The following is an 18,769-nucleotide window of genomic DNA, read 5'->3' on the forward strand; positions in this document are numbered from 1 at the left end:
GTCATTTTACACTTTGGGGGCTTTTACAATTACTCTGTCAGGAAACTGGTACCCTGCATACTACATACACACATGTCATATGATATTTTATTTGATGTGATGGGAATCCAAGTGTGTCACCAGGAATTTTAATTCTCAGCGCCTGTGCTACTCAGCTGTAACATCAAAGAAACTGTATAAATTCAAGTTGAGCTGGAACATGAATCTGGCTTTCTGTAAGGGGAAGGTCTAGGTAATTGTACCCATTTTGAAAAGCCTATCACATTTCTAGTGAAATGTGGCAGTTTCTATCACCTTTGGGTGGCTCTCATTAAGTCTCCATGATCTAATAGGACAATCCTAGCAATAGCTACTAATGACAGAGATCCAGGATTCCCCCCCATTGCTGTGATGGGGCCAACATGTACTGATGAGTTGGGCTGGCTTGCAGAGATCTGATCTTGTTTTTAAATAAACACATTTAGAACCAGGGACCTGAGAGCAAAGTAGACTGAAGTCGTCACTGGCACTGTGGTGTGTTTTTCACCTTAAGGGTTTTTTAACTGGATCTGACCGTCCACGCCTTATAAGGCTGTGCCGAGCAGGGAGAGAAGCACACAGTGCACAACAGGCGCCGTTTGTTTTATGTACACATACTCCCAAAACTCCAATTCCCAATTTAATCAGTGTCCATGGATTCTTTCTAGCCAGAGAAGTGGGGTGCTACGGGTTTTACATACAAACAAACAAACAATTAGCTTCACAATACTCCAGCAAATAAAAGGAGGGGAGGGGTGTGGGTCGAGGGTAAAGGGATAAATGAAGCAAGATTAAGAATTGATCATTGTTGAAGCTGAGTGATAGGTAGATGGGAGTTCACTATATGACTCTCTCTACTTTTGTGTATGTTAGAAATCTTCCATACTATTTTTTTAAATCCCAGAAGTACTAGGCATTTCCACGAAGCATAACTACTAACATCCAGACTTGCCAGGATGGTGTCAGGTGCTGAGACCTCCGCGAAGGGGCTGGCCTGCCAGCTTACCCTTACCCTTCCGGTGCTCTCCACTCCAGCCAACTTCGATGACAACTGAGGCGTGGGTCACCTGGCCTGTCCCTTCCCACCTCCTTGCTTTTGTCCATGCGATTTCCCTGTGCCTGGAATGCCCCTTTTCCTTACACCCCAGCTCCGACTATCAAAATCCAACCCATGCAAGGCCTAGATCAAAGGTATACCCTTTGTTAAGTCTCTAATTACTGCATATGGAAGTGATCTCTTCCTCCTTTGTACTCCAGAAATCTGCTGGTGTTCTCTTGGGGCACAGCTCACTGTGTAATGATAAAAATCATGCGAATAAGAAGAATCATAATAATAACAGCTAATATGTACCGAATGTTACTGTGTACCAGGCATTTTAAATATGTCATCACTTTCAATCCTTACAATATCCTCTGAGGTTATTACCGTTTACTATTACATTTTACAGATGAAGATCTGAAGCTCCGAGAGGTCCAAGAGGCGGAATAGGGATCTAATGTGATGTGATGGCAGATGTTGTCACCATAAATTTGAAGCCTTTGTACCCATAATCCCTAGCTATACCACCAGCGTGACACAGTATAAAGTCCAGCTGGGGCAAAATTCTAACTTTCAGAAAGACCTGAGAGCCCGCCTTCCTGATGGCTACAATGCTGTATATGCCAAGTCCTTCTACTGGATTGTAAGCTCCTTCAGGGAAGGGACTGTGTCTTTTTCAATTTTGTGTCGCCCACCAGCCCTGGGTGGTACAGTGCTTTCTACATAGAAGATGTGCAATAATGTCTTGTCATCTGAACCCTGTACTAATACAGAGCAGTGCTGTATTAGCAGTTCTGATGAAGGTCTATATCCTGGCCTTGTAATCTGTCTGCCCGCACAAGGAAATCAGATGGACAAATGAGCCCACAGAACCGCCTAAGCATCTCTCCTCCCCACCACGTCTGTTGACAAGGCCACAATACTAAAATAGTTTTCACCTTCTCCCTACACAGGCGTCGTAAGTGACCAGAAAGAATTCTTCCCCATGCTATTTTTATTTCGCCTCCCAGCTGTGGGCTCCCTCTGCCTCCCTCTGCAAAACTCCCATTTCTCACAGCCTTAGGAAAAGCCAAAAAGGGAGTCAGACTTTGTCTAGGTGACGACTTGGGAATCTGGAACTGAGGGAGTCAGGCTGATTTCCCCCTGCAGTGTCCTTTCTCTTATTTCCCTTTCAGACTTCCTAAACCTGCTTTCTTTCCAACCAAATTACACTCCATTGTTGCTGCTGTTCTTTGATTATATTTTGACCTTCTTCCTGAATGCACCAATGTTCTCTGGACAGGTCCTAAGAACATTTGGGGAATAGGCTCAGTCGCCTTCAGTTCCTGGCCCCAAACCCTTTCAACCTTCCTCTTCTTGCCACAGGTCCCTTCCCTCCAAGGACCTTGCTTATGCTGTACTTCCACAAGGTCTTACTCCCAGCTGGCTTTCAAGAACTGAGTAAATACTGGCTGATGAGGAGGTGTCAGCTCATAACATGATTAGAGTCTTCCTCTCTAGCTCTTAATCCAACTCCCACCATCGATATGAGCATTTTAATAGAGGAAATGGGAAGGCGTACTAGTCCCAAAAGAATGAGGCAATAATAGTAAAGGCAGCAGCAATGGAGTTGAAATATGGGCCAAAGGCTAGTCACCATGGCTGGCTCTAAATGTTCCCTCTTCCGGGTTCTCATAAGCCATGCTGCTGTTAATATGTGAATTTCCTGCAGTTTCTTTTATTGAAAATTATCTGCCTTAGTCATAAATTTAGATATGCCAGCAAAATACCCTGGTGTGTGTGTGTGTGTGTGTGTGTCCCTATCAATGAAGAGGTAGATGAGGCCACACTGAATTGCAATATATCACGTAGTACTCAAGTTTTATCTGTCACTCTTCTTGACAGCCTTGCATTTTCAACATTAATAAAAAAGTATAAGGTTGCTGCTGCACAATCACCAACCAAAGAATCTTGGCCACCAAGCTAGATATTTAGTCGTCTGTGTTGTATGTTAAGTGTGAAGGCATATATCACCGTTTGGGGCTTAAATGGGAAGATCAATACCCTACAGGAAATCTACAGTTGCATAGCGTCTTTTTCTATCAGCCAATGCTTTCTCTGTCGTGCCTTCTGATGACACACACTTGTGTATTCCAGGCATTGATTTTACTTTGCTTTTGTTTCGGTTCCTTAATACTCCTCCCTCTTCCAAGAAGCAGAGGTTGGTGGTGTGAGTGGAGGACAGAGGCAACCAACGGTTAATAATAAAGTCAGAAGCGATGTCTTATCTACCTGGCCAAGGCACTTTCTGTCAGCACCTGTGGCCCAGTCTTAGCCTTCCAGCCATGAACCCCTGATCACTTGGGACCCTAGAAGTAACCTGTGCCCTCAATTCTTTCTCCCAAGAGCCATCGGCACCCTCCACAGGGCTCCTCCACTTTCTAACCCCCCCCCACCCCACACCCCACACCCCCGCCCCGCCCTGCTCCCCCACTATTCTTGCTGCAGTGAACCATGCAAGATGGCAGAAACACCCTTAAGCTAAGAAAGCACTTTGGACGGATCTTGCAATCTTCTCTCAAGGACTCTTTCAAAATTTGCTCTAAGCTGCACTAAGAAAACTCCAAGGACTTCCTATTTCTGTCTTAATAATAAACAAATCTCTTTCATATAGAAGCGTAAGTTTTCAGTGCTTCATAACCAGCCAAACACCATCGCTTCTCCTGCAGCTGAAAAAAATTAAATCTCTCCTTGGAGAAATAAGCTTACATGTTTTTTTCTCTCTATTCTCCTTTTTCTTTTATCGCAAGAAAGTATGCTGACCAACATAAAGCATTCTAACAGTGACAGAAGAACAAAGATTGCACCAATCTCTCAAAACTACTGCCAACACAATATTGTGTTTAAGCACAGCAATAACTAAACATGTAATTTCTCTAAAGATAGCTGGAAAAGATGTTCACATATACGTTTTACTTCCTCCAGTATAAACTGACCACAAACCAAGACTCAAGCACAATCATTTTTCTAATAAATAGGGGAAAAAAACAAATATGGCATATCACTTTAAACAATTTCTCTAAATATAGTGACTCCCAAAAAAAGCATTTTGATACCAAAATATAGCCTAAATGGCCCCTATGCTCTTTTGCTGGATAACCGTAGTTATTGAGTGAAACATTAACACGGCATTGAATGAAAAGGGTTTCCCCAAAATCGGTAATACTAGCAGGCCCGGAAGTTTAAGATATCTAAGATATCCTATAAGGTGAGTGAGCTAACTTTTCAGGGGGGGAAAATGCCTTTACAAGCAGCGCATTTGCCTGCAGATTGGTCGGTCAAAGGATGAGTGGTGCTATTGTAACCGTGCAGACTGCAGAGCAGGGAAAGGAGTTTCTTGCTGTCAACATATAACTACTGTGGCTAGAATAAGCAAGAGCTGTATTCTTCTCTCTTCTCCTGCTCTTTGGACACTTTGTTTTTTAATGAACAGTTGGTATCAGAGCTAAGTCCAAACACGGTTACATGTGGGATTTTCTAATGCCGAGACCTGGCAGAGCTGCACTGTGTGCCGCCAAAAAACTAAACAGAAATGAGACTACCTCAAAATGTAACAACTGAGCATCCCCATTCTCTTTCAGTGTTTTCATTTAGTTGGAGCAAATGTTTTGCTTTAATGCAATTGAAAGGAAAAGAACATTTAGGGACAACATAGCTAGATCCCTCATAAAGCTTCATTTTCCAAAGCAGTGTTTGAATCTCTAAATAAATGACAATTCATTCTCTGTTTACTTTAGGTAAACAGAAAATGCATTGCGGAGCACTCATTTTCAAAAGCTAATCAAGAACATTAGGTCCCAACAGATTCATTTAATAGAAATATAATAGGCATTCCTGCTTGCTTTTCATCTTGTCTCACTGTAAATGCTAAAATGAACAGCAAATTAACCCTGCCTTGGAACAGAGGCCCTGTCACAGCTGATACCCTTTCTCTCACGACTTGTAAACACCCTGCATCCTGTCGCTGCTTTGACTTCTACATAGGAGAGACGAAAGTGCTTGATTGAGTTTGGCAAGACAGTGCAGGAATACTTGAATTCTAAAGGGAGTACTGCGTGTCAACTCTGCTATCTTTCCTAGCAGAACAAAATTCTACCATGTTGTCTCCTAAAATAGTGTACAATTAGGAAGTAGGAGGAGGTGGGGGTGGAATTGTTTTTTTCCAAGCTACATGTATCAACTGTCTTTCTCTGTATTTTTAACTTTACTAGCCATTCTCCAAATGGCTGCTTTTAAACTACTATACAAAACAAGCTAATAAAGACAAGGCCATCCACGCTCTAGAATCAGATACAAAAGATTTGCAAACAATTTGAGATCTTATAATTAATATTCAGCGATATCAGAATTAGCATTTAGAACTCTATACAGAAAAACTATAATACTTCATCAATTATTGTAATAATGAACAAACCCTTTCAAAAACTGTTTTCACTGTGCTAAAGTAACATTCTAGACTTGTTGTAAGTATATTATTCTTACAAGTAGTTCGCAGTTATTCTTGAAGGCAAGCCTTGGAGTTTCCTTAGCATAGTGCTGCTGGGGAAAATTTTCAGCATGTCCATCTTCATCTCTAGCCTGAAGGGAAATATAATGGCCTATTTAGGGACTTACAAATAATGGAAGAAAAAAAGCTAAAAGCATAACAGCTCAGATCATTAAACAAACGGGAATCCAGAAATAACAACATTATTAAGAAGTTTGTTTAAATACGCAGTACGCCTTTTAGATATCAAAATTTGGGATTTATTTTTCTTTACATTGTTTAGTTTGAACATGCAAATTCATTGTGGTGTAATATTTAAAATGATATGAAGCAAACCAAAATGAAGTAATTTTGTTGGAAATTACCACCACTTAGTCTTCCAATGATTTTGGTTGCATATTTAGGATTATATGACATACATACGTGTTTAAACTTTTTGGCATGCTTAAGCAATCTCTAGATAACGCACTTTTAAAAAATTCTAATAGCAAGGCCATAAGAAAAGCAATTTGCATAGTTATAGTTTGCATTGTAATACTATTAGAGATAAACTGATTCCCCTTGATTTTTAAATAAAAATCTGAAAGGAGCAATGATCTAGTAAGTACAATGACTCTTCAATCAAATGCAGTGAAAAAATAGATTTAATTAAGAAGCTGCATTAAAAGTTACTGGTTATTTTGATCTACACTGTTAATTAAGAAAGCTGAAGTTTAAAATGGAGACATTAACAGAACCCATCCGCAATACCGCTTGCACACAATCCTCTTTCTAATCTCCATCGGTTTCCGGTTTGGAGTTGGAGAGAAGGGAGAGGTAGGTGAAAGTAGGCACGTCGGCAACACTCATTAAACCATTCACTTGGGTGACTCTTGCACTCCGCTCTGCTCTCAGCTCTTCTTAGCCCTGACTGCTCTCGCTTTCCTGGCCTCCTGAAATTCACAGCTGAGCTGTCTCCCTCACATATGGCTGGCATATAATTATGCATATTCCATTTTGCACTGCATTAAAATGATGAGCTCTTGGCTCCCTGCCAGTTGATTTTAAAAAGCCCAAGTGAAGGAGGAAAAAGGAGAGAAACACAGGGAGAGCCGCACAGGAAGCAGCAGGTAGTTCTGTCTGCTGTCTCTTTAGATAAGATGTATGTCTGGCACCGAGGGAACAGCTGAGAACTACCTGTTGTGATGTATGGATGGAGGCAGAGAAAACAATAAGCATACATCTGTGGCATCGCGATGACAGCGCTTATGTATTGTTTCTCCTCTAATAGAGTGAAATCTGCCCGCTGACAAGTATCACTCAGAACTCCTCAGCTAGACTGCGGATTGTCATTTTACAAAGGGATCCATAGTTTGTACATTTGAGAATGTATAGCTTGTTTTTAATAAAGTCTACTGCTACTTATTGTAGGGTGGGACCTGGATGGAATTTGGAAGTGGTATGTCATAGGCAGTAATATTTGGGTTTCAGGAAGTTTGTGGAGGGAGAGATTGCTCTGTTTTGGTTTCATTTTTTGAAATTTATGAACAGCTCTGTGATTTGGTGCCTTTTTATTGTACCTTTCCCCCTACCAAATCAGAGTAAAATTAAAACGCAGTCATGGGATTGGACCATATGTGACAGAGAAAAAAGCGTAAGCATTGTTTGTGTCCAATGGCTACCAAGGCACTGAAACCAGTGGTTTCTTCTCACTGCATTAGTTCTAGCCTGCAGCTCCATCAAGGTTTAAATTAACACAGCCTTAAATGGGCCCCGTTTTAAAGTGGAGTGTATGTATAAATAAAAGGCAGCTGTAAGAAAGCAGTAAGATGCCAATGGGCAGTGACAATGTTGGATTCTTCATAACTGAATTTTAAGCCACTTTTGAGGTATAAGTCTCTTGAAGGCAGGGACAATATTTATTTTATCTTTCTTATTCTGCCATGCCCAGTACCTTACTCTTAGTTTGTAATTAACAAATATTTAATTGATGGGAAAAAACAAAACAACAAAAAACATACATGGATTGTAACTAGACCCTACCATAAACAGCTCTGTAGAAAATGCCACCTCAAAATATGCTAAACTTGTTGGGAGGTTTATTATATTCCTGATGCACTATGATACATATGCTTGGAAACACACTTTGCATATAGTTTACAAGGACTACTATTTACATATGTATGTCTACATCCAATATATATGTATCTTGTGTATAAATATTCATAAGGTAGAATATGTTTATTATGCATGTACTATGTATACACATTCATACACACCAGATGCCTGGGGATATTTTCAACATTAGTGGCAAAAAATACATTCATTCCATTTACATGTAAGGTCCTCACAATGCTTTTTGTGTTTTTAAAGGAGGAAAAAATCTAAGATTTGAATGTGCTTCCTCAAAGGAGCTATAGATTTCATATAAAGCCTCATAATTTATGAGCAGCAGTGGAAGAGAAAGGAGAGGGGCACTGGGGAGATTGGAAATGGAGAGAGAAAGCCAGAAACTTCCTTCTTTATTAAGCCATATATTTGCCTCTGCATCAAATTCCCAAGGCCCTGGGAATGGTCTGTCTCTGACAATCAGCTTGATTCCAGAATCTAAGGAACTCCGTCCGCCAACCATTCACTGCGTTTCCACAGGCCCCAGAGATGGAAAGGACAGGATGTTCAAGAAGACCCAGCACGATCACCCTCACATCTGTGTGCACCTCTCACCAAAGTCATTCCCTTTGCATGCTGAAGTCTTTTAAGGTGAAATTTTAAATTATTCTTACCAGACTAAGTTAAGATAATTGCATTCATCTAAGGCAGTAGTAGTTCTCCACTCTGGCTGTGTATTAGAGTTATCTGGGATGCTTTTTCTTTTCTTTTCTTTTTTAACATATTGGTGCTGACTGCTCCTCTCCCCCCAGATCTATCCAAGATTCTGATTCAATTGGCCCAGGGCAGGGCCTGAACATGGGTGGTTTATTTTTTCAAAACAGCTCTCAAGTGATTATAATGTACAGCAGAGCTGAGAATCTCTGATCTAAGGGGAGTGCCTACCGGTATCAAGGGGAGACTCTTGGCAGAATTGATAGAACGTTCTCTAACCACATCCCAGGCCCACTGGAGTGAACCCTATGCTACCCTTGGAGGATGGAGGATGTGTCCTGAGGTGGGTCTTACTCTAAAGATTCCAGAGATGGGCCACTCCGGTGGCTCAGGTGGTTGGAACGCCGGGCTCCTAACTCCAGGTCCCCGGTTCGATTCCCACATGGGCCAGTGAGCTGCGCCCTCTACAGCTAAGACTGTGAACAACAGCTCTCCCCGGAGCTGGGCTGCCCTGAGCAGTTGGAGGCTGGTGTGAGCTGCTGTGAGCTACTGAGTGCTACCATGGGCTGCTGAGTGCTGCTGCAGGATGCTGAGTGCTGCCGCAGGCTGCTGTGTGCTGCCATGAGTAGCCGGCAGCCAGCATGAGCGGACGGCAGCCAGCAAGAGCTGCCGTGAGCTGCTGTGAGCGGCCGACCAATGACCAGCGACTGCCTGCCTCAGTTGCGGGGAGCACAAGGCTCATAACACCAGCATGGGCCAGGGAACTGTGTCCTACACAACTAGACTGAGAAACAACGGTTTTAAGTGGAGTGGGGGGGGGGGCAGAAGAAAGAGGGGAAAAAAGATTTCAGAGATTACATGACTAGCTACTTGTGGGCAAAAAAAAAAACACACAAAAAATTACTTAGTTTCAGTTTTTGGTATAACAAATAACCATGGAAGAACTACTAGAGAACTTCCTCAAAAAAGCCTTCCCGAATCTCTCTAACCAAGGCCAGTATCTCCACTCTGCTTTCTGTTAGAGTAAACACAGGTGAACCCTTACATTGGCTCAGGAGACTTTGGGCTCCTTCACTGGACTGCAAGCCTCCCGGGGGCAGGATGGCATCTGGTTCTCCAGCCCCAGCCACTACCTGGTGGCATGGGTTCCGTTATCATGCCACAGCAACTTGGTGGCAATGTTCAAATCCAGACAAACTTCCTTACCGTACATGTCAAATCATTCCGAACGTTTTACAACCTCTTCTATATTGAAGCCAGTGCCTTTCTGCACCTGCCCCGTTTTGGGTGGCAGACAATAGCATATCAAGGGGACGGAGTGGACAGAGGGAACTCACAAACCCTATGAGGAGGGGTACTCGAACCCTGAAGAGGTCATGGTAATTACATAAAGCAAACCAACTTGCAGCTAATTTTACTGGTGTCCTTAAATTCTCTACGGATGATGCTTTCTCTCACTGCCTGTCCAGGGGCAGACCACCCCACTGCCAGCTCTTGGTATCTATCCACTGGGACCAGGAGACCTGGGTTGATGTCTGACTTTGTTCTGGAGTGACCAGTTCTGACAGAGGAATGTCACGACACATCATGATGAACTAACTCTCTCCACGGCTCTTATGCGCAACAGCTTTATTCTGACAAATACGCTAGATATGTACGCCAACCATGGGGAAAAGCAAATGGGAAACTATTTTTTTGCCTTTGACTACAAATGTGATTGTCAGACCAAAAGTGCATTTTTTACCTATTATTCTAAGACGCCTACACTACTGCCATAAAATAGACATAAAACTTAAAATCCTCTGATTAAACTGCAAGGGGATTCCCCATCTTGCTGATAGGCATGGATTCATTCTCACATTGTACCTAGTATTTGAATAAATGTTAGATGATGTGAGAAACTTAGACCAATTGCCTCTTTACTTCAAAAATCTCTGGCTTAAGCAAGCTTTGTATTCATCTCTCTCTTTCCCTGTGAATCGTCACTACTTAATTGCACTTTGATTCTTATATACAGGAAACTTTAGTTCTCTTTCACAGAATTCACTTCTTCCTTTGGGCCAATGCCTTGGAGCCATGGGCCTATTCAAGCAAGATCAGCATTCTTTCTCCTCTGGAAGACTCCTTCAGAAAATGTGGAACCTTCTAAAAACAGCTCCAAGAACCTACCTACCTATGCGAAGCAAGTGAGATGTTTGTGACAATGAAAAGGTTAACCCTGTTGCCACTTAAGTAGAAAGGTAATGAGGCTTGGGAGTTAACACCTCCCTGCCATGAATGAAAGTTTACACCTCTGTCACTGTGATTGCTGAATTTCTTTTGGAAACAAGAAAAGGTTCTGCCTGGACTCTGAGCTGGGAAGAGCTCTGCAGAGCTTCCAGACTTAGCTTTCCAATGCGGCGGCAGATGTAGCACATGTTAGCTCTCACATGTGGTGTCATTACCAGACTTGGGAACATCAAAAATAGTGCCTCTCAAAGTTGTGGGAATCAGTTTAGAAATGAAGACTTGTAGAGGAAAAAAATTTATAAATAAAATTTTGAACCAGGGGTAATAGAATTTCTTTTTCAAAATGCAAGATAAAAGTATGTGGACACCACTTCCGAAAACTCTTGGAATTTCATTTTCTGATACCCCATTTCTGGTCTTCCCTTCCTTTGTCAAACGCCTACACACATTCTCTTGAGGAAACTCAAAGAGGAATAAATGGCAGCTGTCACATGCAGCCTTTCAGTGTGCTGTGAACTTGAAATAAAGGCCAGCCCATTTTCATTGCCCCTCAGTGAAATTCCCTGGGCTGTTAGAACATAAGGAGGCCTATGGAATAGCTCCTGCTTCCACTTGAGTTACTGCCCAGTTAGTTATTCTCATCTTGGTGCCCCAACTCTTCATGACTGAAGTCTCACTTCCCTTCAGTGGAGGTCCCATCCTTTACCCCATTTTCTCAGGGTAAAACCAGAGATCACCTCTCTTCCCCACTTTTCCTGGAAAATTCTCACGCATCCTTTAAGACTTTGTTCAGACTGCAGCTCCTTTAGGAAGCCATTCAAGACTTCCTCTTTCTGGTCCTAATCTGGGCTCGGTGCCTGTACGTATGTCCATTCCATCCATCACATTGTGTTATGACCATCTATGCGTTTGCCTTCCCCTCTAATATGTGAGGTCCTCCAGTGCAGCAATTGTTCTATTCAGCTGCAAACCTCTAGCGCCTCGTCTAGTTCCTGGCACACTGGATGGGCTCCACAAATGGTGAGTGAATGAACGAATGACTGAATGGTTCCTTTTTTTTAACCCTAGCATTCTGCCCTGCATTTCAGTCCCTAAAGCCAAGTATTCTGACTTGAACCTCAGGAGTTCTCTCCATACCTGAGTTTCAGCAGGCCCCTGCCAGAGCTCTGTCCACACCTGCACCACACCTGGACCTTCATTGATTATTCCATGCACTTCTGCTGAACACCTGTTCCCTCCCACGTGGTGAGACACGAGGGTCTTAGCCTCCCTGCAGATATTGTACTCAATTCAGACTTTGGCCAATAATCCTTCTGTCCACATGTTTCTCTCTTCTGCCTCCCACCTAAATTGACCTTTGCCTAACAAAAGTCAGTCTAACCTCTGGTTTTTGTCTCACCCTTGAAAAGCCCACTCCTAGATTAACCAGCCTGGTGCCATGCTCCCTGTTTCTGATATCTCACCTAGTTACTGTGCCCAAGTCAGCCTGGGTGTAACTTGGTATAACTCGTCTTGGGCATGACTCATGTCGTATCTTCCCTACCAGACTGGACACTGCTTGAGGGTTGAGACCGTGCATTATGGATGAAGCCCCCATGCTCAGCACAGTACCTTGTAAACCAATAATCCTGTAAATATATGTTGAATGGATTCTTTAACCTTCTGCTCTTCCTTAAACCTGGGCCCGGAAGTGTTTTTTCTCCACTCCGAGCTGCCTTCCTCTATAAATGGATACCCGTTAAGTATGAGTTGTTCCCATGCAAATATTCAAGTCACTGAACAGCTCACACAGTTGCACAGCTGTGAACAGGACTGTGTGTGCACGCCGCTTGCACAGAGACCTTTCTCCTGGACAGAGGACGCCCACCCACCACTGGGCTCCCTGCTCTGGAGACACCCCAGGCACCAGAAACACGAATCTGATCCATACACGTTACTACTCATCTTTGCCTCAGGATCCCTTGACCTCTCTTTGAGTAGCTTGTCATCGAAGATTGACTATGGGAACCTGAAATGGTGCTATTTTACTTTGTTCTTTTAACACAATGTACTTAAATGCCCATTTTGTATGTGGGCCAAGGGAAAAGCGGTTTCTCCAGCAAAGTTCTTCTGAATTCTCCACCCTCCTCAACGGGCAGGCAGAGGCGCTCTCCCCACAGCCCGTCAGGCCCCTCTGACAGCTCATCCGTCTCTGACGGATGAGATGGACTGATTGGCTGCAGCTATTTTTTCACTCCCTGCAAACCCTGTATCATAAATTTTTAATATCCAGTTTGGAGTCTTCAAAGAATAACGGTAACAAATATACAACATGAAGATAATGGGAATCGAATCATGTTTATGGCTTCCATGAGCATCTCCTTAAACGATGTCAGGTCAGAACCACTCTGCGCTGCCAGCGCTGGGGCTGATGTCCTGCCTGATTAATGGCTGTCCTTACTCAGGGCCCCTAATGGACTGCATGACAGTTATGGCAACAGATTCCACATCAGCCTGAAATACAGCTACCACACAAACAAAAATATATCATGCTCGTCCCAGCACATTCCAGCTGTGTCTGGAATAATCAGAGCCATTGCTAAGTGGTTCTGAAAACCCTTGTTTTCGCTCTTCATTTTTCTAGTCTATTTTTCCTTTATCAGACAGGTGACCCTTCTGGATTTATCTTGCACTGCTCTTTGTGAGGTCACCTGAATGTCTTTGTTTGCTAAGAAATGTTTTCTCAAAGGGACTACAGGTAAGGCCCAGCAGCTGGGGCACGGAACCCCCTTTCTTTCCTTTCTCCGAAGCCTCGCACACCCATCACATCCCAGGCAGCTTCTGATTATGCCAGGACCCTTGATCCACGGTGGATTATCCAGGTTCCTTGATGGCTGCCCTTCCCCCACCTCCTGCTTCCGCCCACCGCTCCCCTTTTGGCTTTTCCACTATTCATTTGCAACTATTACCCAGGGACCCATGAAGGGAAACAAAAAGCAGGGAAACACCAATGATTCCACTTTGCTACCGGTTGGTGCCTATAAAATGCTCAAATAATTGGCCTAATCTAGGCATTTCAGGTGGCACCTTTATTCCGGCTCTCTGAAATCATTAGGCAGAAGGGGCTGGACTCATGTCTCTATGTACAGACCTCATGATGGACCTGAGAAATTAGAGATAATGCGAAACAGGCAAGAGCTGGCAGGGGACTCCAGGACCCCATCTGTAAGGCTAGGAAAGGATCCAGACATTACGGAGGAGATTTACTATCCACAGGAAGTCTCCCCAGAAATAACCTGTTCTCAGATGGGAATAGGAAACACTAGAATCAGATGAAGATACTGCTCTGGATCTTATCAGGGATTCACAGTAACATCTAACTAACATTCTTATGGCTCTTATGTGTGCACCAAACACCGTTCTAAGTGCTTTATGTGGATGAACCCATTTAACAGACACACCCATACATATACCAAAACAAAAACAAAAATTTGGGAGGTGCGTATTTGCCTGCATTTTTACATGAGGACATTGGAGCATAGAGAGATTATGTAGTTTACACAAAGTCACACAGCTAACAAGCTATGGAACCAGTCTTCAAACCTAGGCAGTCTGCCTCCAGAGTCCCCACTCTAAACCCTGATGATCTACTATCTCTCTGCTGGTAGTAAAAAAAAGGAAAATGAATAAAATCAATATAACTTGACAATACTGATGTCATTAATTTTTAAATATATATTAATTAAGGGAGGTTTTTGTCATTCTCTGGTTTTAGCATTCTAAGATTGAATACACCAAGGAAACCAAGAAAGGCAGGTATGAATGACAAATATAACAGAAGGAGGCATAGTGGGGTCAGCAAAGAACCCAGGAACAGCGAGCCCAGAGCAAGCACAAACCACCAGGTCTGTGGCACAGCCTGACGGAGAGGGTGCTTCAAAATTTATAAAATTAATTCTTCAAACACAAACCTCTCTAACCTGATCCTTACTAAATAACTCTAGAATCACTGCTTACACACCTAAGCCCATCAATTCCAGAAGGACACATCCTCCTGGGCTCACTCAACCACTCCGATCCTGTAGCAATTTCCTTTGTGAATTGCTAAAAGCATTATCGGTATTATATTTTTTTATTAATCTCATAGACAATGCTGTACAGACTATATAGGATGTTTGTGTGTCTTGTCTCACTTAGTCCTGGCACCCAGGTCTACAAACGCAGATTGTGACTTTAGTTAATGTGACTCAGTGCATCAAAGCCATGAAGACACTTGAACAAACTGAGTCCCTGTAACTTGCCCAGCTGAGAAACTGGCCTGATGCTTCAGGGTGGGGCTGTGGGGAGCCAAAGGGCAGTTCACCAGCCTCTGTGCAACACCACAATACACCTACTACTAATAATTGAGACAGAGCAACAGTCATGCAGCCCAGATGTCAATGGCTAATAAGCTAACTTGGTGGGAAGACGATGCGAGAGGCTGGGTCCATGGCCCTGCGGGAGAGTGAGCTTGCCCTGTGCCACAGAACAAACCCTTCACCGTGACCTGCCACATCACACACACACGGGTCTTGTCAAAGGGGAGATGGAGACCAGAAAACACACCTGTCACTACTTACAGAAGGAATAGCTCAAAGGGCACACCCCGGTGACAGTGGTCACGGCTCACCAACTGAAACTAATGGTATCCTTGAATCCGTTTCTAGTTCTGAGGTCAAGGACTTAAATTCTGAATTAGCAGCCATACTTGTCAAAAATTATGATGTCACAACTGTTATCTGTAACAAAGGTTCTCCACTCAGCCCAATTTAACTTTCTTTTCTCCCATCAGCAACTATACAGAAATACCATAAGCAGGGTCCGGATACAACAGGGTTGCCTGTGCCTTCTCTGGATGGTTCACATGCTAAGCCTCAGCCCACCCCATCCCCTGGATGCCCAACCACCTATAAAGTGGACCTATAGATGCCCCAAGGTATTCTCAGTAATCACCCTGCACTCTTGTTACTGGTTCGCTCCCAGCTGGGGCTTGAGCTCACTTTCATACCATTCCCAGCTCTCGACCCCCACCCATGACTCTGGCCCTGCCTTGGGCCCTTTGCTCTGTACACTTGGCCTGGCTAGCGCCTGCTATCCCTCGTTGTAATAGCCTTGGACCAGCTCTTCTGGTCCTCCACTCTGGACAGCCCCAGGAGGGTCACCTTGGTCACTGCTTGGGCCTGGGACAGTTTTACAGTCAACATCCTATAACAACACCTACATACAATTTATCTTAAAGATTTATTTTGTAAGAAGTAGAAGTGAGAATTATGCAATGTGTGTCAAGATCTGAAATTGGCCTGAACCTTAAGAAGACAGACCAGGACTAGAAGCAAAATCCTGATGGTTACTGAGCACGGGCCACACAAGTGGCCTGACCAGTGTGGAGTGCTGTCGTGATTTATGCCAGAGGAAGTGGGCAAAGGAGAAAGACAGGGAGACATGGCCATTCACTTTGCCTCTGGGTCTTTCCGAGTGGGAGGTGGGGATATGACTCTGAGCAGGATGGTCTTCCTGACGACTTCAATTATGATCCACGTGCCACGTGACCTCTTAACAGAGGCTTAAAGGAACAAAGTCTAAGCTGCCTTGTTTCCAAACCCAGGACCAATGGGCTTCTCTGAGGAGCCAAAGGCAAAGATTGCAGCAAAGGGGCTTCAGAAATAACCTCTGCTCAAACGACACCCTCCGGAGCCTTAATTTTAAATCCCAGCTATTCTGCAGATGACGAATGGAGGTAATAAAAGGTGGGCTTGTGGCATGTTTAAATAGGAGATAATCACTAGAGCAGAATTTGGGGTTGAAGGAAGGGTCTATTGAAGCCAACATCTGAGTAGCAGGTTAAGGTCCATTTTTAGGTGGACCTTAGTCATCTAAAAGTTTCTCCTCTATCACATCATCATCATTATTATTATTTCATTATTATTACATTTCTAGGAGGCATATTTTGGAATCAAAGCCCAGGTGACAAAAGTCAAGAAGTTACCTGGGTTTTCACATCATCTCCCCTTTTAGTATAATTGAGAACAAGGAGATATGGTTTTTCTCTGCAGCCCTGCCCCCCCCCCCCCCCCCCCCCCGCTCCATTCTCTCCCTCACCCAACCTTTCTGGTCACCAAAATTCCCAAACTATTCCAGTTCCACTGCACCCTGGTGTCTCAGTTGCCCAATGCGGTTCTAGATCTGAGGTAAGTGGGAGGCACTGGAAGGAGGTTCCCAGGCCACATTCTGGACCCCAGTGGAGAGAATATCACCACTTGGCAGAAACTTTCACCTCAATGACTGCTTCCTGGAGCTGTTACCACAAAAGAAGAAAACACAACACAGAAGTCCCTTTGACAGTGACATTAAGATGAAAGTTTGTGCTGTGGGAGACGCCATGCTAAGTATTCTGTGGACTTTGGCTCATTAAAGCTCCCCAAATCCTTATGAGGTCTAAATGACCATTGCCATCTCCATTTCGCCAGCAAGGAATGTGAAGTGTAGCGAAGTTAAGGAACTTGTCAAAGCTAAAGAGCTTATACTGGCAAAGCGGGGCTCTGAATGCGGGCGTCGCGACACCAGAAACAGGCTCGTGACTCCTACATCATACTGGCTCTTCAGCCTGCGGCACAGGCAGCACGGGAAGCTTGGCTGATGGTGAGCAACAGAAACTGTAGGTGTTACTAGAAGGCAGAGAAGTCATGGCTCAAGTGTCCCAGTGGGTCCTAGCAGGGGGAGGAAAACCCTGCCTCTTGGTCTGCCCTCTTCATGGATGCACGATGCCCAGTGCAGCTCCCATGGAGGTGAGCACCACCCTGAGGGTCAACGCCTGAAAGTCAGTTGACTGGGCCAAAGGCAACAAGAACACAGCCAAAGGCTGAGTGGATCCAAACCCTAAGCCCTCCAGGAGAAAGAGCAATGGCCTTTCCAAGTATTCTGTACTTGAAGAGAAGAGGGAGGATGGGAAGAGAGGGAGGATGGGGAGTACACAGGGTGATGGAGTGTGCTGGGGGAGGCGGGTATACCAGCAGGAGAAACTCTGTGTGGAGATGGGGAAGACCACATCCCCGAAAGGGACACGCTTCTCACTATGGGGCTCCTCATCTGGCAATCTCATATTCCTGTTTCATTCACACACCCTACAAGTTAAAGGTTATGAGATTCCAAGGTGGGAGCCTGAATCTTTTCTTGAGTATCAAGATAGACTGAGATGTGTTTTCAAGAACAAAGGATTCTAAATTCATAGAACCCTTCTTGTGGTTCTTGACTAATCATAGATCAGAAAACTTATGGTTCGACGTGGAAAATAGTAAAAGGGGAATACAAATGATCACTTGGTGTAAGTATTACTAATATTAGCCTCCCCTTATTAATAAAAACAAGCAGTGTTTACATGTAACCTAATACGATAAAGAAATTTCATGAATTTCTTTGCCTTAAAGAATGGCAGAATTTTACCTTTGATTTATAAAAGTGTTTTGCCCTATGTAGGTTGCACTACCCTATATTTATACCAAACCACTGTATGTGGCATTGTGATTCCACGGGGAGCATACGGCAATAATGAAGGCACTTACATAATTTTTTCCTTAGATTTCATTCATTCATTCATTCATTCATTCATCATTTATTAAGCATCTACCGTGTGCCCAGCAATTGTAGGTAATCAAAGAAGTATCTATGAATGGTATTCAGCCCACGTGTTCAACACATTTTAAGATCAATGGTAACAATAGAGCAAATGATCCCTTGCCAAGATCTAACCATATACAATTTGGAGTGTCAAATATCATACATGTATATCCTACTTAAAATTTAGATTTTTTCAAATTTAAAAATTTTAAAAGATAAATAAAAGTGAACCATAAAGGGCAAGAAGTAGAAAATATTCTTGTAGGCAGACAAGAATTATGGGGAAGCAAAAAGCTAGAAAAAGTGACAGCAAATTTTTAAAGGCCAAGTCCTCCCTCCCCACTACCCACATGTGCCATTTGGTTGAGAATATTAGTACAGAAAGGAGTGAAGGGGGTCATTTGGTGTCAACACTGAGCTGAGTTTGATTTCTGGTGCCACCAGTAAAATGGGGTGGGGCGGGGCATAACATCTAGATGAGAAACTCATTGCAAGGATTAAATGAGATAACCCATCACATCCCA

At 43.5% G+C, this 18,769-nt stretch overlaps 1 protein-coding gene across 2 annotated transcripts in view; it reads right to left on the reverse strand.

Moving 5' to 3' along the window:
- The window catches only part of SOBP (sine oculis binding protein homolog), a 162,307-nt gene that overhangs the window by 59,944 nt on the left and 83,594 nt on the right, over nt 1–18,769 (reverse strand). The window contains exon 5 of one of the 2 annotated variants that reach the window (XM_019735036.3): nt 5,579–5,674. The exons of the other annotated variant lie outside the window; for it this stretch is intronic. Coding sequence (XP_019590595.2) covers nt 5,579–5,674 — 96 coding nt within the window. The remainder of the gene's footprint in view (nt 1–5,578; nt 5,675–18,769) is intronic. 2 annotated transcript variants of the gene reach the window in all.

This window comes from Rhinolophus sinicus, chromosome 2, assembly GCF_057876585.1.
Source record: "Rhinolophus sinicus isolate RSI-liver-muscle chromosome 2, RSI-T2T, whole genome shotgun sequence".
Lineage (NCBI taxonomy): Eukaryota > Metazoa > Chordata > Mammalia > Chiroptera > Rhinolophidae > Rhinolophus > Rhinolophus sinicus.